Source organism: Boleophthalmus pectinirostris, unplaced genomic scaffold, assembly GCF_026225935.1.
Source record: "Boleophthalmus pectinirostris isolate CB_2022bp ecotype Guang Dong unplaced genomic scaffold, ASM2622593v1 HiC_scaffold_2, whole genome shotgun sequence".
In the NCBI taxonomy this organism is placed as follows: Eukaryota; Metazoa; Chordata; class Actinopteri; order Gobiiformes; family Gobiidae; genus Boleophthalmus; species Boleophthalmus pectinirostris.
The window spans coordinates 352934-380890 of record NW_026571152.1 but is presented as its reverse complement, the minus strand read 5'-3'; the positions used below and the strand labels follow the sequence as shown (position 1 = coordinate 380890).

The following is a 27957-nucleotide window of genomic DNA, read 5'->3' as shown; positions in this document are numbered from 1 at the left end:
CTTCATCAAAATCACTTCAATTCATCCCCAAATTGCTCAAAAAATCTCTGCAAAATATTTTTACTTTTACTCTTAAAATATATTTTTAACATGTACAGGCACTTCAATATTTTAATACTTTTACTTAAGTAGATTTTCTCACACAATGCTTGTACTTTTACTTGAGTAAATTCTTGCCTCTGAATACTTGTACTTGTACTTAAGTAACAAAAATGAGTACTTCATCTAATGCTGCTTAAAATGCATACAGAATTATAATGAAATCAGTCATTGATTAGAGCACACTGAAACACTGAGTTTACTTAAATATTATTTTATATTATGCACATTTTTGATCTGTGTTCTAATGTAGTTTCCTCATCATAATCACCTGGAGTTGTGTTCTGTTTCATTCACACAACACACAGTCCCTGCAGATTTAGGTGGAGTTCTTCTCTCAAAACACTCTGAAAACACTATGTTCCACCTTGTGATGTCATCAAGCACGTCACTCTGTTTTCAAATTCCAGAAACCTTCACTAGAAACATTTGGATCATTTCAGCCCTGGAATTGCCAAACTTTGAAGCTACATCTGTTGTTTAATTAAAACTACCACTTAATGACATCACAAGGTGGAACAGAGCAGGATTACTCAAACGCTAAACAAAACACAACTCCATGTTTTTGATGGTACAGCATTCTAACATTGCTAATAGCCTAAATTTTGCATAATGCAGGACTTTTAAGACCATAGCACTAGAACATCTCTGCTCTTCCTAATATTACATGTACCAACTCAAACACAACACAGTTTTAACATTGTGGTGAAGTGGCTTGAAAATCTCTTGAAATATTGCCATTTGAGTATAAAGGTGCAGTGTGCAGACTTACTTAAGGTCCTAATGGCCAATAAGTACCCACATAAGCACGAGTATCAGAGCTATAAATAAGATAATTAGCTGACTTGAAGAGAAAATATGTCTAAGTACTGCAGTCTGTGGTGCAATCAGCCTCTCGGTTTGAAACCTCTCCTTATGCTATTTCTAAAGTCAAACACAAAAGAAGGAAAAAGTGCAAGTTGTGTCCACTATAGAAAAACTTGAAAATGTGTTACTTTCTTTACATTTTTTATTTTTATTTTTAATTTTTTTGCAATCCCACAAGGTTTTTACTCCAGGTGTCCTGTTTTAATTATCCAGCTATCCAGTGTTTCAGAGGTGAAAATAGAAAGAGCTTTTGGAGAGATTCAGAATAGATGTGTTTAAAATGAAAAAAAATAATATGATTGCTCCTTTTTGTTTGGAGATCCCACAAGTGAACATGTTTTTACACCAGATGCCCTTCCTGTTTTAATTATGCAACAGGAAATGTTCAAATCATGTTAGGTTAGTGTCTGTAACGAAGCAAATCCAATGTTCCCAATATCAAGGACCAAAAATTCTACCCTTCTACAGACTGTGATATGTTTTTGTACAATATTCCTTGATGGCTTCATTTTGGTATCTATCAAACACATTTAAAGATGTACTCTGTACTCTGAAGCCACCTTCTTTGTCTCCATGGAGATGTTGTTGCTTTGCCAAGAATGTTCCACAGTGTGTCATTTGAGCTATCTTTTCCCATGGAGGTGAGGAGTTGAGGTGATCCAGCTTAAAGCCAGAATGTACCTTTGTCTCTCAAGCTATTTTGAGCAATAAACGCACCCATGATGAAACAAGTGCAATATAGATCAATTTAATGCCATATTGTGGAACATTCCTGTTAAAGAAATAACATCTCTGTGGAGACGAGAAGGTGACGGATCCCACAACCAGAGAAATGACATTTAATTCTATATAATAGAGGACCAATGAGCTCCTTCCACTCACATGCGTCACTGAAATAAACAAATCTGATTGGACGATTCTGGCTTGAGATGCAATGGAGAACATGGAGACCAGGCTGATCCCTCTCTGTGAAAAATAAAGAGATATTTTGGATTTGCTGGGAAGGTCTGGTAACAAAACGCACAACAAACAAAATACTTTCTAATCCCCACTCATTGGTTTTTTTCCCTGGTAAATTGTAATAGCTTTATAGTTTCTCCATATTATTCCCTGGTGGTCTGCACACACATGTACACGCAAACACACGCTCACACACACACGTCAAGCGCGCTCACACACACACTTCACAGCCTCACGGCAGGACATGTGTTCAGGTTTATTACAGTGGATGTGTGTTGCCCTTCACTTCTCTCTCTCTGCTCCTGTCCGTGCACCGACCTCATGCAGGGTCCCCGCTCGCTGTAATTTACTCTCATCAATGCATATTTACCCAGTCTACAGCCACACAAAGCCTGCACACACACATATCCTACGCTCCCACATCCCACTGAAATGCATGATGTAACCTGTAACATGTAATCATGCTCGCCTGCCTCCTGGAGCTCCTGACGTACTTTTGATTGCTCACTTTTAATTTATAGCTTCATCTTTTTCAATGTGATGTTGATGCAAAGTATTATTCTCTGAGGCTGCCACAGAGAAAATAAAGCCACAAAGCAGGGGAATAAGTAGCCCTGGTTCAGTCCTGCTTTAGCCCTGCTTCAGTCCTGCTTTAGGCCTGGTTCAGTTCTGCTTTAGCCCTGGTGCAGTCCTGCTTTAGGCCTGGTTCAGTCCTGCTTTAGGCCTGGTTCAGTTCTGCTTTAGCCCTGGTTCAGTCCTGCTTTAGGCCTGGTTCAGTCCTGCTATAGGCATGGTTTAGTCCTGCTTTAGGCCTGGTTCAGTCCTGCTTTAGCCCTGGTTTAGTCCTGCTTTAGGCCTGGTTCAGTTCTGCTTTAGCCCTGGTTCAGTCCTGCTTTAGGCCTGGTTCAGTCCTGCTTTAGGCCTGGTTCAGTCCTGCTTTAGGCCTGGTTCAGTCCTGCTTTAGCCCTGGTTCAGTCCTGCTTTAGCCCTGGTTTAGGCCTGCTTTAGGCCTGGTTCAGTTCTGCTTTAGCCCTGGTTCAGTCCTGCTTTAGGCCTGGTTCAGTCCTGCTTTAGGCCTGGTTCAGTCCTGCTTTAGCCCTGGTTCAGTCCTGCTTTAGGCCTTGGTTGCACCAAGTTCTCATGATTATTGCAACATTGAAATGGAACTGGAACTGTTTTTCATGCTGAATTAGTTTCTGGTTCATGTAAAGTAACAGAGGATCCTTTGTGTCCAGATGCACGCGGCGGTCTGAGTGCAGGCGGGCGGAGGAAAAGAACGGCTGGCTGTGGAGCCCCAGGCAGCAGTGTCTCAAGATCGTCTCCTTCTTCCCCCCAAACCTGTCCTGCAAGAAGACCCAGACGGTACACTCCACTGTTTTACATGGACAGACAGATGAGATAAGGAGACTTTAGGTGTCCAGAATAGTATCTTACGGTTTAGGTCCTAGACTACACAAAATTTATTCTTGTGAGCTTTAAGTCATTTTCTCAGAGGTAGTGGTTTAGAAATACTGACCCATATTACACTGTTTCCTGATCTCTTATAATATTATTTCCTCATCACACAGACTAGGATTTGTGTTTTGTTTCATTCACACTTGTTTTACACAGTTAAATATGTGTAAATGAAATAACACAGGCTGAGTTCTTCTCTCAAACAGAAAACATTCCACCTTGTGATGTCATGTGATTGATTTCAGCCCTGGAATTGCCTATCTCTACTGAGCTAAAGATAAAAGGGGCTGTTCACTTGAAAACTACTGCTTCGTGACATCACAAGGTGGAATAGAGCATCTCGAGCTTTGGAGATGTAGACAGACTAGGTAAATAAAGGGTTACTCAAACATGTGTGAATGAAACAAATGTCTGTTTTTAAGGAGGTAACGTAACGGTAACATGAGTCCATTTTGTGTAATATAGGACCTTTAAGTAAATGATTCTGACTGGTCACCTACATTATCAGGACCAATACAAATCTCCACTGGGGCAGTATATAAACTAGCAATGCGAATTAGGACGATATTAAATGAAATAGTAATATAGCCCTGAGACAATCTGATGTTATCACATAAAGGCTCACTAGGTAACTTTTCTTTTGTACATTACCCAGCTCTCTTACAAACCCAGTAAAAATGTATTAACCACAGATCCCACGTTCACACACTTCACTCCAGCATACAATATTGGTTTAGTTTGAAACCTGCTTCAGCTCTGTATCGATCTGGTGCACTCCAAACACATATTAAATCCAACATGGCCAATCGCTCCTATAGCCTTTAGATGGAGCAGGGCACAGTGAAAGTTCATATTTTGTTCATTCCTTCACTTCTTTTCTATTACTGCCTCTGTTCTGACGTATTCTTATATTTCTAACCACTCCACTACCCCTCTCCTGTCGCCATTTTCACTTGGGGCCATTATAGAAAATAGCTCTATTATACATTTGAAAAGAGGTTTTACAAGAACAGACAATGATGTAGCTTTTTTAAACTTTAATAAATTCAAACAGGAGGTCAAGGCATGGCCCCTCTTCATATCCAGGTGAAGATCAAGATCTTTCCTCCCAACACGTCCAACACAAGTCAAAAACTACACCTACTTAAGGGATGCCAAAGTCTCAAAGTTGAATGTTTAATGAGAAAAACACACACACACACACACATACATGCACACATACAGTTACACAAAAAAAATCTAGTATCGTTCTTTCTTTAACTGTTGCTTCTATCAAAAAAGCATGTAATTCAAATAGCTTGTTCTTTTCCATTTATTCAAGAGATTTCATTCAAATTGTGTTGGAAAATAATAATTTCATGGTGACTTTTTCACCCCGACTTTTTCCCCCTGTGCAGGTGAAAATCAACATCCCCTCTCTCCCTGTCATTGGGCACTCGGACCGGCTCCACTGCAAAGTCAAAGAATTCCAAAGCCCAGGGAGGATGTCTGATTCGGGGCAGGTCTCGTGTGAGCTCCCCCAACCCTCCATGATTCCACAGACTCTAGACGACCAAGGTAGGCCCTCAGATTATACACATATCACTGACTGGGAAACTGAGACTAGTAACAAGATCACGGAGGTGGGTCCCCAGGTACAGCACTTTTGCACCCATTACTCCTGAAATGCTCCAGTAGCATGGACGGATGGGTCAAATACAGAGCATAATAAAGTGTTCCTTAACCTGAACCTCAACACAAAACATGCACAATAGGTCAAATCTTCCAGCTGAGGTCCTGACCAAGACTAGCTCAAGATCTGAAGATGGGTCCCCAGGCGCTGCTCCTGAGAGGCACTTGGTTGAAGGATGGGTCAAATGCAGAGAAATTAATATCACTCACAAGGGATCAATAAGGTGCACTTTATAATTGCATAGGGCATAATTGAACCCACAACCTCGTTCCTATGAGGGCACCAGCTATTCCCTATGCCAACACGACCATCAGTGAGAGGTTTTTAGTAAGAGCGTACCCAGACACGTATTTAATACTCAATAATAGACCTTGAAAGTGCCGGCAATGAGTGGAATTTGAACACAAGTTTGTGCCCCGAGCTCCTGTTCACTCTGCTTTATTAGACAGAGGTTATTTCTCGGCCAGATATATTTTTGAAGTCACAGATTCAATTTAAGTTGAGCTTTGCAGGTTTAATTCAGTCCTTATCCACTGGCCTCTCAGTCTAATCCCCCTCTCCCTCTCTCTTTCTGCCCTCAGACTTTGTTGCTGTGGCCATAACCGTTTTTGTCAATGACTCTGTGGAGCTCGCCACTCGGGATTTCAAATTCTACAACTGCGCCGCCACTGTGAAGAAGGCTGAAAATACTCCGTAAGTCTGATATTGGACAAAATACTCTTACTTCATGATCAGAATATGTCAGTTTGGAGGGCCCGTCAAATGCTTTTCTCCATGGAGATGTCATTGCTTTGTCTGGGATGTTGCAAAGTATCAAACAAACAGCTCTACCTTACATCTATTTAATTACAGGTGGTCTTGTGGCTCAAAAATACCAAGAAAAACAGGCATTCTGACTCTGAGTGGGGTCATCTCTTCACAGATCTGACCTGTAACTTGGTCTGGTTTGGTCTCCGTGAAGATAGAAAGGTTTAACAGCATACTGGGAAATATTTCAGACAAAGCAATAACATCTGCTCATGGGCCAGCAGGTGATGGATCCTGCCCCAGAAAAGTTGTGCAATGCCCCTTTAAGGGACGATGCATATTAATGAACATTACATGTGTGAATAAATCCATGAGATTTGATTGCTTTACCTGGAATGTTTCCCACACTACACTGAAAAGTTTCAGAGTATGGCATTAAACTGATCTATTTTGCATTCATTCAAATACACCTTTTTACTATTTAATAATGAGTATGACTTTATAATGTTCAGAAATACTTTGCAACAAAAAATGTATTCTTATTACCCCGGGCTTGCCTTTCCACAGATCTGATCTCTTCTGACTTATTCTTACTTATTATTCTATTGCAACCATGGCAACCCATTTAAACAGTGTTTTTCTATTCACGTGAGCTGCCAGGTCTGAAAAACAAAAATAATTTTTGACAAGGCAAAGTGAATTTAGACAGAAAATAAAATCAAAACACATCCAGCTTTTCTTTGACTCTGTTGGTGCATCAGAGGCACTTTTTCCCTAAACACAGTTACACCAAACAACACACACTTTGTGTTAGTGTGTTGTGTTAGGCTCAGTGTTGATTTTTGACAGTATATTTTTTCACTTCAGGTTATGGTTAGAGTTAAGATCAGAGTCGAGTTTTAGAACAGGTAACTTAGGGTCTGGGATAGGTTTACTTACAGGGTCTTGGCAAAACTGAGCTGTAATTTTTAGACAAAAAGAAAATTATAAATAAAGATCTTAGTTAACTGTATTACAAAAAGTACTGCCAGTGTCTCTGAACCTTAATATTTGCTGTAATTCCATGTGCTGATTATGAAATGAACTCACTAAAAATACAGCTCACAGTAATTGCTTCGGAAGCTAAGCCCCGGACAAGATGCAGAGAATTTAGGGCGTCCCTTGTTGTTTGTCTCCATGGAGGTGTTATTCTTTTGCCTTGAATGTTCCGGAATATGGCATTAAACATATCTGTCTCCATGAAGACACATGTAGTGCAACAAGGCCAAAATTCACGTCAGATCTGTGGGCAAACAAGTGAGCAGCAAACCTTCAGCTACAGAATGGCCCTTTAAAAATGCATCACTCTTCTTCCATCAGTTTTATTGGAATCGTGTTGAAATCATAAATGAAGCAGTACTTTCTGCAGCTTGACTCTCTCTGTGTGAATATGAGGACTTCAAGGCTGTTTGTAAATCATGATTCATGGGACTTTGAACGCACCTCTTGCATTTTTCTCCCCACTCTCGCTCTTATGGCCAAAACAGGGAAATTGCATCAGTTTCTTTTCATTAATCAAAAAACCAAAGTCGATGTTGCTATTTTTGCATTGTTGTTTTTTTTTCTTCATGTGATGAACGAGCTTTGGTAATGGAGAGCTGCACTCATCGTTTTCATTGTCAGCACCATGGATTTTCCCTCTCTGATGAGTTTGCATGTTTACATACATTTTATATACAGTGCTGCTGCATTTGTGTGGAGAGGTGTGCACTGGTGCAATTTAAAGCTGCACTGTGTAACTTTTTTTTGATCTGCTTGTCTCCACGGCAATGCTATTCCTTTGCATGAATTAATATGCTGATCAATCTTGCATTTATTTAAAGGTCTTATATTACACAAAATTGTCTCTTTTTTGAGCTTTGTCATTTTCTCGTTAAACAAAACACAACTCTGGGTCTTTTTTTAATAAGCAACAAAACAACATTATAACATAGACCATAAAATAGTGTAATATAGACCCTTTAATTACAGGTCTTTTTATTACTCAGAATGCGTTGCAAAACATATGGATACAGTTTTTTGCTGTGTTTTGTGGCTTCGTGTTATGATGAGTCCTTGTTTTACTGAAATCAATACCACAGTTTGAATGGTTGAAATTAGCATGACACAAAGACTGCAATTATGTAGGAAATACAATGTCCTGTGATGATAACTATGTCTTTGCACCACCATGGGGCTGTTCACCCTGTAGTTCAGACCTCTACCAGCAGGCTCTGAAATGCCCCTGTGTGTCAGATGCCCTCCCTGTGTCAGATGCCCTCGCTGTGTCTCCATAGGGTCTTATTCAGTGTCAAATCTGTGAACTCTCTAGTTTAGAGCTATGTGAACATGTTCTGAAATGTCCCTATGTGTCAGATGCTCTCCCCTGCATCTCCATGGGGTTTTTGTGTGTGTAAAAGCTGTTAACCCTGTAGTTTAAACCTCTACAAACACATTCTGAAATGCTCATCAGTATCAGTTCATGATCCAATCTCATCTCAAATGTTCCTGCTGCTGGAGTGAAATGAACACTCTGAACACGATCTTGATATTTAAAGCTAAATGCCATTTGTATAGTGATACTGGTCGGTTGTCATTAGCTGTAAGATTTGTCCAAGGCTCCGCCCACAAGCCTGTATCCCCCATTCTCCAACACGACCATTCTCCATAAATAGACAAAAACATGATATGAAATACAAATGAAATATATAAAATGTGTTAATATGGCAATCCTAGCATTTTCAAAACAATAAAAGGTAACATGGTGATCTAAATATATATTTTTATGTGTTAGCAGTAATATTCCATAGAATAAGTATTTCAAGTATAAGTATTTACTAAGCCTGAATCATTAATCTTAAACTATTTATTCATCATTAAATCTTTCTTTATGCTTAATAAAAGCTAAAAAAGTGTAGTTGTAATAAAATGTTACTTAGATTTCCCTAAAACAGACACTGACCACTGCAGACCACACACACAAGAGCCTTTGACCCCACTGCTGGACATCACCATCTGTCAAAGTCACTCAGATCCTCAGCCCTGTCTCCTGCTTCGAACACGTCAACTTTGAGAATAAAATCTGCTCAAAAGTTGTACCTGTAAACAACTTTGGTATACCGTTTTGTTCAGGGACTCATTTTGAAGTTCAGACTATTTCATTTTGGAATAAAGAGGACAGCTCTTTTTGTGTGTTTGTGGATGGGGGGAGCTTGCTTGTTGTAATACTTTGTCCAATCTGCTTTAAGCATTTGTCTGAAAGATCTGCTTTTTCCCCAATTGCCAGGTTACTGTGGCTATATATATATATATATATATATATATATATATATATATATATATATATATATATATATATATATACCAGAAGATAAGACAATGTACAAGAGGCATCATTGTGGGGAAAAAAAAAAATTCTCAGCTTTTATTTACATTTGAAAAAGTGGCATGTCCAAAATGATTCATACCCTTTGTAAGCTGTCAGAGTCTATGGAAAAATCCAAAGTTCTATACCATTTCAAACAGCACAAGCTGTTCTAAAACTTCCTAATTTCCTTGATTCATTGGGAAGAGCTGTTTTAAACAACTGAACAGGAGAAAACAGCAGGTCTTTGCAGTTGGTTTGTGAACAGTCACGGCTAAAATAAAGGAGCTCTCTGAGGATCTATGGCTGTGTATTGTGGCTGCTCACAAGTCAGGAAAGGGCTATAAGGTCATATCTAAATGTTTTGAAGTTCCAGTGGCGATAGTGCAAAGAATTATTAAAAAATACAAGATGTTCCACACTGTGGAAAATCTCACAAGATGTGTTCAGAAGCCAGTGTTGTGCATGAACGAGTTTAAAAGAACACGTTCTTTTTTCAGTGAACTTTAAACTGAACGCAGCACATTTGTAAATCAAGAACTTGAACGTGAATTTATTCAAATTATGTCAGATGAATGATGTACATCACTGTTGGGGTTCAGTTAAATGTCGGAATTTGTTTTCACCTGATGAGTCGAGTGACAAGGGCACTCCTCAGCGTTGTCGAGCCAGCGTTGTCGCGTCGTGAAACCACAGCCGCACATCGATGCGGAAGGCGGCTCCACAGGCAGCTGTAGCAGGACGTACACGGGCGGCTCTGGCTCTGTGTTTGTCAATGGCAAAGCTTGACTGGGCGCATTTAGCCGCTTGTATCAGGTCCTCAGTGAAACTAACAGCTGAACAGGCTTGTATTTACCTTCAGGCTACCTACAGGCTGACCACGGTGAACATGAGGATTTCAAAAGTTAATTTCAAAGCACTAATAACAGTCGTTCTGGACCTGGGCTCTTTCACATGATACAGAACTGCCCCGGGAGCATGATGTGCTGATGGTAAACGCACAAGCACAACAATAGATGCTCTCCCTACGCTCGCGTAGAGCGTCAAAAAATAGGATGGATCCTATTTTCTGAAATCTTCGAGCACAGGGCGAGCTGAATGAGCCGAACGAGCCGAGCACATGCAGTGGAGCCGCCCTCCTTCATTTTCACTGCATTCTAGTTACCTGATATATTAGCACAGTTTATGCAAATTAGCCATGTGGTTTTAAGTTTTCGCTTCTGTAAGACTGATGTGTCAAAGCTACACATTATACACGCTAAAGATGACTGGGCCAAAATATCAGTGGAAATGTGCAAAAAACTGTTTAGCAATTATAGGAAGCATTGGATTATTGTAATAGCCAGTAAAGGTTTTTCTATTGATTATTGAGAAAGGTTGAATCAGGAGAAAGGAAATGAATCATTCTGGACATGCCACTTTTTGTTCAAATGTAAATAAAAGCTGAGAAATATTTTTTTCCACAATGATGCCTCTTGTACATTGTTTTATTATCTTCTGGGAGACGCCTGTGTCATTTCCAATCAAGAAAAAATTTGCTGGTTGAATAAAAGTAACTTTGTGCTCACTATTGCCTCAAGTCAAAATGTCTCATGTTTTTTATTGTTGTATTGTCTCTAATATCACGGTGTTGTGTTTTGTGTGGTGTTTTGTAGGTGCATGGCGTGTGTGTCCAGTCTGTGGGGCTGTCAGTGGAACATTCGAGACCACACCTGCAGTGACATGGACGACAGCATCTCTGGAGCTCACATCATCAAACACAGACAGGTTTGTGCTCCTAAAGTATTCCACCAGAAAGATCAGACTTCATACTGCACTTCCATTAGTCTGTAAAGGCCCATATTACCTGTTTCCTGATCAATATTGTAATGTAGATTCCTCATCACAAACATACCTGGAGATTTTGTTTTGTTAAGGTAAAGCTAAAATCTCCATTTTAAAAGGAGCCGTTCACCTGACAGGACATCACAAAGTGGAACAGAGCATTTTGAGCTTTGGAGATGAAGACACACTAATAATGTAGGATTACTCATATTTGTGAATGAAACGAAACACAACTCTATGTATGTTTTGATCAGGTAACCAGATTATAACTTGGCAGCTCTTAGGGTCAATGAATCTACTGCTCTGTGCTGTTTGCATCTAATTATAATAGATTTTTATGGTCCAAAATCAGGAAGTGCCCTCTTATCATGTTAGTTGTTGATGAGAAAACTCCATCCTGGCCTCTGAAATGCAGAGAGAAGCACTTATAAACTCATTGCCATGAATAATGAGTATGCTAGGACATGTTTATCATGTGAAGTAAAAATACAGATGGCGCACCTTTAAGCAGGCATATTTAGGCTATTATTAAAAATGATACTATTCTTTAACCTTAGTGTCAGTGTAAAATGGTTAAACGGTCCTTATAAAGAGATATTTAGCAAAAGTTAAGATAAAACTCTGTAATTAAAAATCTGTTAAGGGGTGTTCACACCAAAGCGTCAAAAAACACCTTGTCGTCTCTATTTGGACGCCTTTGCCTTTGAATTTAGACGCCCCCGACGCGCGTCTTTGACGCCGTGGATGAACCTGAGAAAAATACTTGAGGCGCGTCCGTTGCCCTGGAAACAAGAGCCCGGTCCTGCTCTTTTCCTGAAACAATGTCAGACCAGACTGAGAGAGACTTTAGTGTTTTTATGACATAAAACATCAGTGGAGGAGATCAGGTCGACGACTGGGGCGTATATATATATTTATACTCCGCTAATGACAGGATTCCCGGTCTAGTCCTTGTTTAGTCCCGGTCTAGTCCTGGTTTAGTCCCGGTTTAGTCCTGGTGTAGTCCTGGTCCGGTTCTGGTGTAGTCCTCGTGATCGGCTCGGTGATTGTGGCGTATATATTTGTGCTCATCTAATGTTTGTGGCTCTCGCTCTGGTTCTCGGGTCTTTCTTCATGATAATAACGTCGCTGCGTCACTGGATACTCATCCCTGATTGGTTGACGCGGCCCGTCTGATGCAAAAAGTTCAGCATTTTCAACTTCTTGATGCTGACGCCTTGGACGCGCGACCGTCGACGCCAAAACGCTCAAGACACGCTGCGTCGACGCCAGATTCGCGCCGCACTGACGCCGCAAAAACGGAGGATGCTCTAGTCGCGCGTCCACATAGACTTTACATTGAAACTGGACGCTTTGACGCCTTGGTGTGAACGGCCCTTGACACTTTGGTGTGAACACCCTTTTATAGACAAATCTGTGTTTGCTCATAAGTGCCATGAATACAAATAATGAAGGACACATTCAGCTACAAATACTGTCATCTTTAAAAGTGATATTAATCTGTAATTGCTTAATAAATTAAGTGAGTAAAAGCGGTGTGAATAAAAAAAATCACATGACATTAGATCTAAGGTGAAGCAGTGCATGTCTAATCCAAATCTGTCAGTGAAATGAATAAAGGCCCATATGCCGCCATCAGCTGGGACCATCTTGTGTGACGAATGCAGCAGATGTGGTGGTTACACAGAGTCTGTCGCAGCAGGCCAGAGCGGAGTCTTAAGTGATTTTTAAAAATGTATACAAATCTTTTCATTTCAATTTATTTGTGTGCTGTCTTTCAGGGAGCAAAATGTCCCAAGTTTGAGAATCCTGATCCCGTTCTCATCCCAGTGGGCCACAAGAGACGCATCCACTTCGAGGGCTTCAATCTGGATCTGTACCAGGTGAGGAGACTCATGTTCTGTCCTTAGCCAAGACACTCCACCTAATTTTCCTGTGTATGAATTTGCTTGTGTATGAATTTGCCTCTGTATGAATTTGCCTGTGTGTGAATGTGGTTGGAAGGGCCGGTGGTGTAGATTGGCAGCCTCTCTTCTGTTAGTATGTATAGAATGAATGAATAATGCAAGAAGTTGTAAAGCGACTCTCAACTAGAGTTTTGAGTAAGAATTTTCAGCTAGAGCTGTCAAAAGTATAAAATATCAGATTCTAATTGATAGCAATGCTAGTATTGAAACTTCTATTCTGACAAAAATACATTGCTGTGGTTCCAAAATCGATACCAAGTACTGAGCCTTTTCCTGAGTTTATGAAATTATTAAATGACGGTCCTCTGTTTAAATTTTGTGTTTGTAGATGGTCTCACCTGACCTTTGTGCAGACTCAGCTGCGCTCTCTGCTCTTCTGTCAGGCCAAAACTTAACACTATCAGACAATAGTAATGTAGAGAGCATTTAGTGGTGATATGTGAGAATACAACAGAACCGTGTCAGCCGTTCTAATTAGAGATAGTAGCTTTAATGAGCAATCATACACTACAGATTGTAAATGGGCTCACTGTGTTAAACACACATATAACAAACAGACATTAGTTTCATTCACTGACCGTGCTGTGTGTGTTTCAGGGTCGCTCCTTCACTATCGGGACAGAGCTGATGAAGAACGTTGAGGAGGACGTTTCTTACGCTGACACTTTTTACAGCTTCAACGGATTTAATGTTAGTCTGGACTCTGTTAGAAATGCATTCATAAAAATATAATAACAACATAACACAATAACATAATATCATCTAGACCTGTCACAATAATGACAGTATCAGCCTATACAGGGCCGCACAACACTATTACATTTTGTTTTTCTAGTTGGAAAAGTTTGTTTATTTTTCATAATATAGAAAGTAAGACAAAGCCTGCACACTTACTCCCAAACTGCATTTAATGAATGACAATGTTTGGATCAGTGGATCTTCATCAGGTCATGGTTCTCTCTGTGTGCCTCTCCCATATCAACCTTCTGCCCACTGATTGGTCAATCCAAAAGTGAGCCATAGAAGATGTCCACACAACACAATATACACTAAATATACATTAAACATGAAGCAATTACCCAAGTCCATCAATCACGGTTATCATCGGCCAAGTAGTTTTTCATAGTATGTCACCAAGAAGCTGTAGAGAATTGAATAATTAATATCTGTGATTCATTTATGCTATTACTATACAATAAAGGACAGAAAATGTGCATAACTTTATCATTTAGATTCAGACTTAAACACAGACAAGACAACAGACATTTGCCATTGTTCACAAACTAGGAACTTGCTTCGTTGTCATGGTGCAACATAAAATTGTGAAAACGTAAATATAAGTTATGATTAATTAAATATAAGGTAAAGAAAACAGTAGAATTTGAAAGTACAGGCAGAACAATAATGGAAAACCTTCAGTGCAAGTAGATTAAGTATGCTCTTTAGAATTTATTGTCAAAAACTATAGACAGCCAACTTAAATATAACTTGTAGTCTATCAAAAGTCCAGCCATACTGTCTGGCAGGTGTACAAAAAAGCTTCTGTCAATCGTAGATATCCCTGGTTTATAACTATTTTAAAAGCCCTTGTTTGGCCACACTCTTTGATATTGTCTAACGCCCTCTGCTGCTCCTGCCACCTCTTTTCTTAAGTTATTTTAGCTCCACATTGACACTTCTGTGAAAGCTCAAACTCTCCTTAGCCTGCAGCCATGTTCTTTTTCAACATCGATTTTATTTCTCTAGTTGAAAATCTGCCAAACCCTGTGTCATATTTTATGTTTTTTTTTTCTCCCCGTGGCGTTGGAGGGAGTGGCAGCCCACACTACGAGCAGAGGAAATCTTAAGTCTGTGCCATTAATCAGTGCGTTGGGTTTTAATAATTCATTTTCTTCTCATTTCTTTAGTTTTCATTCGACAAGTCACCGGAGACCAATGTGCTTTTCTACGTCAAGGACAAAGACACAGGCAAAAAGATGGACAGCACCCTCAATGGTACAGCTCTAACATTTGAATGGGAGGAATTCACTTTTTCATTTGTGGAGTTTGAGTTTCTTGTGTAGTTTTTCTAATGGTTTTCTAACCCTGAGCAGGAGTGAGTGAAAGTAAAAAAAAAAATTCACACATGTTTAACACACAAATCTTGAATATTTAGGCTGAATTCATTCTGTTCCACCTTGTGATGTCATGTGGTAATACAGGAAGTGCTCCACTTTGTTTTTTAAACTCCATACACATTCACTAGAATCATTTGGATAATCTCAGACCCAACATTTCCAATCTATTCTAAACAAATGGTAAAAGATGGCTGTTAACCTGCAAACTACCACTACATGACATCACAAGGTGGATCAGAGCATGTTGAGATTTGGAGATGTAGAGAGACTAATAAAAAAGGATTATTCAAACATGTGTGAATGAAACAAAACTCAACTCCCGTGTTTCTGATGAGATAACAGTGTGATAACATGACTTAAATCTCACAAGAGTAGACTGTGTGCAATATAGAACCTTTAATATTCATTAAGTAGAAGAAATGAATTAGTAAAGGATTATTCAGCATGTGTAGATGTGTACAATGTGGCTTTTCTGGTGAAGGTTCTGTCACCTGCCTTAACATGGTAGTAATGCTCCATAATATGGCAGTAAAGGTATGGCAGGTGATGCTACCAAGTAGGGCCTGACCGATATATATCGGTTGGCCGATATTATCAGCCGATATTGGCACCTGGAAACATATCGGCAATCGGCCAAAATCTTGCCAATATGGGCCGATATTTCACGTGGGCATGTTATACCTCGTTATAAATCTTAGACTCTCTACATTATGTTCATTTAATCCAATTTACAGACAGAAAAATGTCCAAATATGTGGCTCCACATCAGTATTTATCTGCAGAGTCATTTGTCTGTGTGTGTGTCTGTACTGTCCCTGAACACACCCCCAGAATCACGTCACTCGTGTGTTTGTTTACACCTGCGGACATAGATTCATGTGCGCAACACTGAGATTATTTTCTTTTTACGGACAATTGGTTTGAGTCTGGATTAACAGGACATTTATTAGTGCAGACTTGTGATGTGAGGAGGAGCCTGTGTGAGCGCTGAGTGTTGGAAATATGTCGAATATGTTGAAGCTAGTTTTGGTTCTTTTTCATTGTTTAGCGATTAGCTGCTGTAGCTCCCGCACATAAACAGGCTGTTTTCTTCTATTGACCGAATATTTGTTACTGGAGCTGCATTGATAGGTAAATGAGCTGTGAATAGACATGTGAATGATTGACATTTACACATATGATTAATTTCCGCAGGACGCACGCATTTACGGCTAAAAGCTAATAGTGGTAGTTTACTTTCTTTACTAGCTAGTAGTGATGGGTCGGTCGCGAACGAAATGGCTCTTAGAGCCGTCTCTTTGAAGCAAACGACGAGAGCCTGATCCTTATTGGGAGCCGTGTTTTTTCTTTCTCTCACTGTTTTTCTCTTCACGTCGCGTGCAGACTCGTGGTAGATTGACAGCGGCAGCAGCTGAAAACGAAACTTTCAGAAACATGCGTGTGCATAGGAGAGAAAAACGTGCATGTTTGTCTGTAGTTCAGCATAAAATAAATAAACCAGGACTAAGCTTGGGCTCGAGAGACAGAGAGAGATAGAGACCGAGTCCTGACACTCAGTCCTGGTTCTGTTTTGGTTTAGTCCTTTTTTAGTCCTGGTTTAGACCTGGTTCAGTCCTGCTTTAGACCTGCTTTAGACCTGGCTCAGTTCTGGTTTAGTCCTGCTTGCAACAAAACAATCTGAAGAGCCGCTTGGGAGCCGAAAGAGCCGGCTGCTTTTAGTGAGCCAAACCAAAAGAGCCGGTTCTCTAAAAAGAACTGAATACCCATTACTAGTAGCTAGAATGTGATGCAAAAATGCCATTAGGCCGACCTACTGTCTGTAAATATGATGTAAAGAGTCATAATAGTAATAATTATTGCCTAAATAAACCCCATTTAAAATCCACCAGAGCCAAACCTAAGTTTTTTAAACAATTCAAGATTGACAGTGAATTTTTACATCACTAAATATATCGGCAGCTCCAAATCCCATTTTATCGGTATCATATCGGCTGCAACAAAATCCATATCGGTCGGGCCCTTCTATCAAGTTACAGGTTAAATCTATGGAGAGGCGTCCCTGCTCACAGTGAGAAAACATGTTTTCCGGCTCTTTTACCCCCCTCAAAAAACAAAACATTAAAAAACACTTTTTTGTAATAAAGTAAATGCAAGATGAGTAAGATCTATAACATTCCAGACCAAGCAGTAACATTGCCATGGTGATATAGCACTAAAACTAGTTCTCCTCACAATGAATGATTTCCTCTTTTCTCTGTGTTTGAGTTTTGCCCATATTTTTGTCTTACAGTCACCCTGTATAACTGCGCGGTGGGTCGTCAGGACTGCAGTCTGTGTAAGAACGCAGACCCTAAGTACAGGTGTGTGTGGTGCCCCAGACAGAAGGCCTGTGTGTTTGAAGAGCTCTGCTCCTCTGTGGACTCTCACAATGTGGAGTGCCCCCATCCAGAGATCACTGACGTGAGTTACACACACATTTCATATCAGTCAGTTCAGCACTAAAACAACTGGGAGACACGCAGAGACAGTTTGGAGAGTTTGGATTTTATCACCAATTTTTGTCACAGTAGTTAGATTTCCATTATAGAACTGTCATATCTGCATGAAGGAAATGACTGATCAAAAATGTATCTTTATATATTTAGTTTTTCATTGTGAGATTTTATTTTATTGTATTTTTGTCTGGTTGCATTTTTAATAAAAATTGAATTTTCTGAAAAATACAATGAATGTAAAAGCAGCACCAAATGAAATTACTCAATTTAAACTATAAAACTAAATCTAACCTTTTTACCTTGTGTTGATACTATATTTTTGTAGTGCAAAATTGAAGCTATATATTATAGTATTGTATTATTTTTCTACAGTGTATGTAATAATAATAATGTGTATTTTAGATGTAATTTTTGTAGCACTTCACAAACTAAAAAGGCTTGCTTTAATCACATGAAACTATATTAAGACCTGCAGATAGCATTTACTCATTACAATAATTCTGTACATCTTTCTTGCCTTTTCTGCTTCTCTAATGATCAAAATGAGTGTATACTGGATTCATACAAAGGCTGAAAAGAATGCAACATTGTTCCCTGATTGACTGGGAAAACTGATGTTGCCTTGACTTTGCGTTGACCCTTGACCTTGTTATTTAGTGCATGGTGATGTTTTGTGATTAGCCGCATGCAGCATTGATGTTGCTTGTTAGTTTATTGACTGTGAGCTGGAGTAAGCTCAAAGCCTGACTCACTTTGGCCTCTCTGATGTGAGCCACCTCCCCTCACATCAATACAGGCTTTGTTCACTAATTGTCCGGGCTCATTGTCATTGACGACGGGCTTCAATTGTTTCATTGATGTGAATGTGACCAAGGTTACCACACTACATCAGCTCCTCTAGAAAACATCACTAAATACAAGGTGGAAAACAATACAAGCTTGTAAACAGAGGAGGGTCATGTATGTTTAATCAAGTGACTTTAATAAAATAAAATATAAAATAAAGTACTTATAGGAGCAATTATCAGATGTAATAGGTTTACTCTTAGTACTCTGAGTAATTATAGTATATTTTACTTGTGTTTTATTACTTGCTATATGTGGTTACAAAAAAAATAATAATAATAATTGAGAAATTCTACTACTTTATCCACTGCTGGGTCGCAGGGACTCCCAGACTTCCCTCACCCAAGACACTTCCTCTAGCTCTTCTGGAGCCTGAGATCTTCCCAAGCCAGCCCAAAGGCATAGTCCCTCCACTCTGTCCTGGGTCTTCTTCTTATCTGTGGGACATGAACTCCTCCCTAGGAAGAAATGCAGCAGCTCTACTCTGAGTTTCCTATTGAGAAATTCTTATTGCAAAATTACATATATTTAATATTGTATTTTTTTCTGTTGAGCAGCTAAATATTATACCTATATTATATTTTCTGGACCTCCTTCTGAAAATCTCTCTCAGATGAGGACGTGAACATAATTGTAATAATAAATGTAAATCCATAGTTTTCATTTTATAGCACTTTTTCTCTCTCCCACTCCTGCTTCTGTCTCATTTAGATCATCCCCAAGTTCGGGCCTCCAGAGGGGGGCATCTCCATCACCATCAGAGGGTCTAACCTGGGCATCCACCCAGATGACATCGTGAGCATCAGTGTGGTGGGGGAGCCCTGTGTGCACCAGAAGAACAAGTACTCCGTCTCCACCAGGTACACAAACAAGTACTCCATCTTCATCAGATACACAAATAAGTGCTCCAACAACTACTCTGTCTCCACCAGATACACAAACATGTCTAACCATGTACTGAAACATTACATAAACAAGTACTCGATCTCTACCAGGTACACAAACTGTACATAAACAAGTACTGTATTTTCCGGGCTATTAGGCGCGCTCTTAAGCCTCCAACCTCATCAAAAAACGACAATCCACAGTGCCCTATACACAAATCCACTCGGGTGTCCCAGCACGACTTCAGTAAACTACAAAGCCGCACCACCCACAGAACATACAAACACATACGGAGCAGACAGCGACCGCACCGCGAAACACACCCACAGACACACTCATCACTCCACGCAGACGAGGAACGGAACGGAGGAACGAACCGAACGAGCAAGTGCAATGTGCCACTTCTAGACACGACTGAACAACTGAGTCACTGCGAACACGCCGACAATCCGTTGGTCCCAGACAGCACCCTCCCTGCACGCCACAACTGAACAAAGCCCAGAGTCACCGTGAACGAACAAACAAACAAAACCACTCACCCATCACACTGTTGTGTTTTGTTTAAAGTCCAGTGTGGTTTATTTGTGAAAAAAGTTCAAAAATAGACCATTTAATGACAGTGCGCCTTATAATCCAGAGCGCCTAATAGCCCGCAAAATACTTTACTCGATCTCTACCAGGTACACATACTTTACATTTTAATTTTCAGTTTAAATTTATCCAAATTAAATGGGTTGTACCTGATTTTTACTGTCTTTAAAAAGTGTAAAACAGAACTAGTCTATTTTAGACAGTTTGCAGTGGTCCAAAGGTATTCCTCACTTACCTTATGCATTCTGAGGATCCTAATTATTCGTCATCATAAGTGCTTTCACAACTTCCACTTCCTGATTCTCAGACAATAAAAATGCTTTGTATTTATATGCAGATATTATGCAACAGACTTATTGACCTTAAAAGCCACTTATTCAATATATCTGTACTGGGAAAAAAAAATTCTCAACTACACAGAAAAACAGCCACTATAAAGCCACTTTGTTTTTATGCGAAGGCAGAGGGTACTAAGAAGTTATTTAGAGTTACATTCCCTTTTTTTCATTTACTGGAGTAATTTACGAAATTACATGCAAATACTAAAGCACCATTCAGATCCAGAAGTCTGAAGAGTCACATATTTTTACTGATTAAGATGTTGTGTTACGCTTCTGCTTATTTCATTCATTTTCTTAAATTATTTTTTACTTCAAACATAAAGTTATGCTAAATGAATTAAGTTAAATAAAGGTTTTATACTTGAATATTTAAGAAATCACTATTTATTGTATCCAAACATTTTTTTTTTTCTTCAGATTTTTCTTAGTTTTAAAACATTTTTTGATTTTTGACAGACAGCTATTTGACTACTAACTTTTCTCACCTCTGCACCCTCTATTCAGTATCCCACAGTTGCATGTTGCTTTCTCTTCTTTCTCAACCTTGGGGCTGTTTTGTATGCATTTGGGTTGACAAAAGCAGGCAGTGTAGAATGTAATTGGTTCAGTATTATAGGGCTGTATGTTTTGTGATGGATGGCTCCATCTCTCCTCGTCTTTAAAAACACACTTATTTGAAGAGCGTTTCACTCACGTCTTTGTCACACTGATGAGATAACATGCTTTACATTCTCCACAGACTCTCCCCAGATCTGCTCATGTTATACTCCATGTTATACTCAGTCTAATACACATCTGCTCATGTTATACTCCATGTTATACTCAGTCTAATACACATCTGCTCATGTTATACTCAGTCTAATACACATCTGCTCATGTTATACTCACTTTAATACAGATCTGCTCATGTTATACTCACTTTAATACACATCTGCTCATGTTATACTCACTTTAATACACATCTGCTCATGTTATACTCACTTTAATACACATCTGCTCATGTTATACTCAGTCTAATACACATCTGCTCATGTTATACTCACTTTAATACACATCTGCTCATGTTATACTCCATGTTATACTCAGTCTAATACACATCTGCTCATGTTATACTCAGTCTAATACACATCTGCTCATGTTATACTCACTTTAATACACATCTGCTCATGTTATACTCCATGTTATACTCAGTCTAATACACATCTGCTCATGTTATACTCACTTTAATACACATCTGCTCATGTTATACTCCATGTTATACTCAGTCTAATACACATCTGCTCATGTTATACTCAGTCTAATACACATCTGCTCATGTTATACTCAGTCTAATACACATCTGCTCATGTTATACTCATTTTAATACAGATCTGCTCATGTTATACTCACTTTAATACACATCTGCTCATGTTATACTCACTTTAATACACATCTGCTCATGTTTTACTCCATGTTATACTCAGTCTAATACACATCTGCTCATGTTATACTCACTCTAATACACATCTGCTCATGTTATACTCACTTTAATACACATCTGCTCATGTTATACTCCATGTTATACTCAGTCTAATACACATCTGCTCATGTTATACTCAGTCTAATACACATCTGCTCATGTTATACTCAGTCTAATACACATCTGCTCATGTTACTCACACATCTGCTCATGTTATACTCAGTCTTTAATACACATCTGCTCATGTTATACTCACTTTAATACACATCTGCTCATGTTATACTCCATGTTATACTCAGTCTAATACACATCTGCTCATGTTATACTCACTTTAATACACATCTGCTCATGTTATACTCACATACTCTGCTCATGTTATACTCCATGTATACTCAGTCTAATACACATCTGCTCATGTTATACTCAGTCTAATACACATCTGCTCATGTTATACTCACTTTAATACACATCTGCTCATGTTATACTCACTTTAATACACATCTGCTCATGTTATACTCACTTTAATACACATCTGCTCATGTTATACTCACTTTAATACACATCTGCTCATGTTATACTCAGTCTAATAGACATCTGCTCATGTTATACTCAGTCTAATACACATCTGCTCATGTTATACTCATTTTAATACAGATCTGCTCATGTTATACTCACTTTAATACACATATGTTCATGTTATACTCACTTTAATACACATCTGCTCATGTTTTATTCCATGTTATACTCAGTCTAATACACATCTGCTCATGTTATACTCACTTTAATACAGATCTGCTCATGTTATACTCACTTTAATACACATCTGCTCATGTTATACTCACTTTAATACACATCTGCTCATGTTATACTCAGTCTAATACACATCTGCTCATGTTATACTCACTTTAATACAGATCTGCTCATGTTATACTCACTTTAATACACATCTGCTCATGTTATACTCACTTTAATACACATCTGCTCATGTTATACTCAGTCTAATACACATCTGCTCATGTTATACTCAGTCTAATACACATCTGCTCATGTTATACTCACTTTAATACACATCTGCTCATGTTATACTCCATGTTATACTCAGTCTAATACACATCTGCTCATGTTATACTCACTTTAATACACATCTGCTCATGTTATACTCCATGTTATACTCAGTCTAATACACATCTGCTCAAGTTATACTCACTTTAATACACATCTGCTCATGTTATACTCAGTCTAATACACATCTGCTCATGTTATACTCACTTTAATACACATCTGCTCATGTTATACTCAGTCTAATACACATCTGCTCATGTTATACTCACTTTAATACACATCTGCTCATGTTATACTCACTTTAATACACATCTGCTCATGTTATACTCCATGTTATACTCAGTCTAATACACATCTGCTCATGTTATACTCATTTTAATACAGATCTGCTCATGTTATACTTACTTTAATACACATCTGCTCATGTTATACTCACTTTAATACACATCTGCTCATGTTATACTCCATGTTATACTCAGTCTAATACACATCTGCTCATGTTATACTCAGTCTAATACACATCTGCTCATGTTATACTCACTTTAATACACATCTGCTCATGTTATACTCAGTCTAATACACATCTGCTCATGTTATACTCCATGTTATACTCAGTCTAATACACATCTGCTCATGTTATACTCACTTTAATACACATCTGCTCATGTTATATACTCACTTTAAATACACATCTGCTCATGTTATACTCCATGTTATACTCAGTCATAATACACATCTGCTCATGTTATACTCACTTTAATACACATCTGCTCATGTTATACTCACTTTAATACACATCTGCTCATGTTATACTCCATGTTATACTCAGTCTAATACACATCTGCTCATGTTATACTCACTCAGTCTAATACACATCTGCTCATGTTATACTCACTTTAATACACATCTGCTCATGTTATGTTATACTCACTCAGCTAATACACATCTGCTCATGTTATACTCACCATGTTATACTCAGTCTAATACACATCTGCTCATGTTATACTCACTTTAATACACATCTGCTCATGTTATACTCACTTTAATACACATCTGCTCATGTTATACTCCATGTTATACTCAGTCTAATACACATCTGCTCATGTTATACTCACTTTAATACACATCTGCTCATGTTATACTCACTTTAATACACATCTGCTCATGTTATACTCCATGTTATACTCAGTCTAATACACATCTGCTCATGTTATACTCATTTTAATACAGATCTGCTCATGTTATACTTACTTTAATACACATCTGCTCATGTTATACTCACTTTTAATACACATCTGCTCATGTTATACTCCATGTTATACTCAGTCTAATACACATCTGCTCATGTTATACTCAGTCTAATACACATCTGCTCATGTTATACTCACTTTAATACACATCTGCTCATGTTATACTCACATATACTCAGTCTATACACATCTGCTCATGTTATACTCACTTTAATACACATCTGCTCATGTTATACTCAGTCTAATACACATCTGCTCATGTTATACTCACTTTAATACACATCTGCTCATGTTATACTCACTTTAATACACATCTGCTCATGTTATACTCAGTCTAATACACATCTGCTCATGTTATACTCAGTCTAATACACATCTGCTCATGTTATACTCCATGTTATACTCAGTCTAATACACATCTGCTCATGTTATACTCACTTTAATACACATCTGCTCATGTTATACTCACTTTAATACACATCTGCTCATGTTATACTCACTCACTAATACACATCTGCACATGCTCATTTAACTCACTTTAATACACATCTGCTCATGTTATACTCCATGTTATACTCAGTCTAATACACATCTGCTCATGTTATACTCATTTTAATACAGATCTGCTCATGTTATACTTACTTTAATACACATCTGCTCATGTTTATACTCACTTTAATACACATCTGCTCATGTTATACTCCATGTTATACTCAGTTCTAATACACATCTGTCTCATGTTATACTCACTAAATACACATCTGCTCATGTTATACTCACATTCATAATACACATCTGCTCATGTTATACTCACTATGTATACTCAGTCTAATACACATCTGCTCATGTTATACTCACTTTTAATACACACATCTGCTCATGTTATACTCATGTTATACTCACTATACACATCTGCTCATGTTATACTCAGTCTACACTCACTTTATACACATCTGCTCATTTATACTCAGTCTAATACACATCTGCTCATGTTATACTCAGTCTAATACACATCTGCTCATGTTATACTCCATGTTATACTCAGTCTAATACACATCTGCTCATGTTATACTCACTTTAATACACATCTGCTCATGTTATACTCACTTTAATACACATCTGCTCATGTTATACTCCATGTTATACTCAGTCTAATACACATCTGCTCATGTTATACTCACTTTAATACACATCTGCTCATGTTATACTCACTTTAATACACATCTGCTCATGTTATACTCATTTTAATACAGATCTGCTCATGTTATACTTACTTTAATACACATCTGCTCATGTTATACTCACTTTAATACACATCTGCTCATGTTATACTCCATGTTATACTCAGTCTAATACACATCTGCTCATGTTATACTCAGTCTAATACACATCTGCTCATGTTATACTCATTTTAATACACATCTGCTCATGTTATACTCACTTTAATACACATCTGCTCATGTTATACTCAGTCTAATACACATCTGCTCATGTTATACTCACTTTAATACACATCTACTCATGTTATACTCACTTTAATACACATCTGCTCATGTTATACTCCATGTTATACTCAGTCTAATACACATCTGCTCATGTTATACTCAGTCTAATACACATCTGCTCATGTTATACTCACTTTAATACACATCTGCTCATGTTATACTCACTTTAATACACATCTGCTCATGTTATACTCACTTTAATACACATCTGCTCATGTTATACTCCATGTTATACTCAGTCTAATACACATCTGCTCATGTTATACTCAGTCTAATACACATCTGCTCATGTTATACTTAGTCTAATACACATCTGCTCATGTTATACTTAGTCTAATACACATCTGCTCATGTTATACTTAGTCTAATACACATCTGCTCATGTTATACTTAGTCTAATACACATCTGTTCATGTCATACTCACTCCGCTCATGCTATCGTCATTCTAAAACAGATTTGCTCATGTTATACTCTAATATAGCGCTCAGTGTTTGGCATACTTACATGTAGAAATGGCATGATGTATATATAGATGAAAATTATAACTTAAAGAAACATATTAACACGCACAAGCACATATAACATGTGCTTGCGCATCATCTATAGTTATAATCTATGACACCTGTGAATCATGTTATAATATGTGCATTTTAAATCACAATATTCATCTTAAACGACTTAATAAAAGAAACAAGTCCACTGACTTCCACCTTAGAAAACTGTGGTGTTTAATGGGAGATGACAACGCCATAAATGTGATAACAACAAAAAGCGATAAAGGCTGTCGGCCACTGCTATTAAGAAAATAAAATTGGAAAATGAATTCAAGACGTCACAGTGGGCATGTACCGACGGCGGGGAAACCGGGGGAACCGTGTGATTGGTCAGACGTCCACACTTGAGACTCCGCCCCTGCAGCAGGTGTCTCTAATGGGCCTAATCAGGGCAGAGGCGCGTGTGTCAAAAAGCCTCTTGAACTGAAGTAGAAGCACACTCTCAGTTTTAGACTGCTGCAAATTAACCTCATTTACACCAGAATGACCTCAAAAAAAGAAAAACAAGAGCTAAGCCTTTAGCCAAATGCTCTACTCAAAATAAATTACTGACACTCAATTGATACAGAGGAAAGACTTGATACCTAAAGTCTAATTAGATATGTAATGGCAAAATACACATATTTAAAATGTTTAATACAAGGTACAGTGATTTAGCCCTATCAAGTAGAGTCCTGTTTTTGTACCATTTCTACCATTTCTATATGATAAAGGGTGCCATTTTCTCATCTATGTTAATGTTGTTTTTCATCACAAAAGGACCTGGAGTTGTGTTTTGCTTCATTCATACACAGAAATCCTGCATATTTAGTTCTTCTTTCAAACTGAAAATATTCAGTTCCAACTTGTGATGTTTTGTGGTAAAACAGGAAGTGCTCCACTGTGTTTTTTTTAAACTTCACTTACCTTCTCTAGAATCTCTACTGAACTAATGGTAAAACGTTGTTGTTAACTTGAAAACTGCTGCTATATGACATCACAACGTGAAACATGTGAAATACTGTGTATGTGTGTGCATGAACCAAAACTAGCCCGGGAATGTTTTTGATGAGGAAACCACATTATAACAAATGAGAAAATAGCATACTCTTGGCCTTTTAAACAGAAGCACATCTGCATTATGGTCTCATCGCCGGCAGCCACAGCACCTCCTGCTGAGTGTGGCAGACTCTTCTCCTGTCATTTGTATTACAGCTCATAAACCCAGATCTTTATCTCCAAATGGGATCATTTTCACTTTAGAGGACATCCACAGTCCCAGTATGTTCTTTTTATGTGGTTTTCTCCACTTCTATGGTTGTTGCAAGACCGTATCTTGCAGTTTTGAAAGAATTGATTTTATATATTGATATTTGAGCAAGTTTGAGAGTGACACAAATAACACTGGATTGTGGTTGGATTTAAGACATTGTCACACTCTCTCGAGTGCTAGTGCTGTGATGATTGAGTTAAACATTACATTTTCACAGTTATCACAAATATTGACACCTTTTATATTGTTTGACTCCTCTTTTGTTTCCGGGGTTTCCACAGCATCACATTGCATTACTGTGTCTATGATCAGGAATACAAACTCTTTCAATACTTTACACAGTTGCAAGTCTGGTCACCAGTAAATCTTCAGGTGGGAGTGATTGACAGGTGGATTAGCCAATCAGGGACACATAACAAATATGGCTGCTTAGGAGGAAAAAAGAATCTCACAGGAGACTGAAACATGTGAATTTCTGTAGAATCAATGAGTGAAGCGCTAAAATCTGTTCATCTGAGGGGAGAGAAACGGCATTTTGTTCATAATGACGGGAGACCACTGAGTGAGTGTCACATATGTCACTGAAAAAACAAAAAAAATTGATTGCACAATACTGTTTGAATCTG

At 38.3% G+C, this 27957-nt stretch overlaps 1 protein-coding gene across 1 annotated transcript in view; it reads left to right on the top strand.

The window, feature by feature from the left end:
- plxnb2b (plexin b2b) overlaps positions 1-27957 on the top strand; it is a 438171-nt gene that overhangs the window by 264045 nt on the left and 146169 nt on the right. The window contains exons 9-17 of the mRNA XM_020919155.2: positions 3162-3288; positions 4779-4938; positions 5635-5746; positions 10838-10949; positions 12788-12889; positions 13571-13663; positions 14881-14968; positions 17381-17550; positions 19143-19291. Coding sequence (XP_020774814.2) covers positions 3162-3288; positions 4779-4938; positions 5635-5746; positions 10838-10949; positions 12788-12889; positions 13571-13663; positions 14881-14968; positions 17381-17550; positions 19143-19291 — 1113 coding nt within the window. The remainder of the gene's footprint in view (positions 1-3161; positions 3289-4778; positions 4939-5634; positions 5747-10837; positions 10950-12787; positions 12890-13570; positions 13664-14880; positions 14969-17380; positions 17551-19142; positions 19292-27957) is intronic.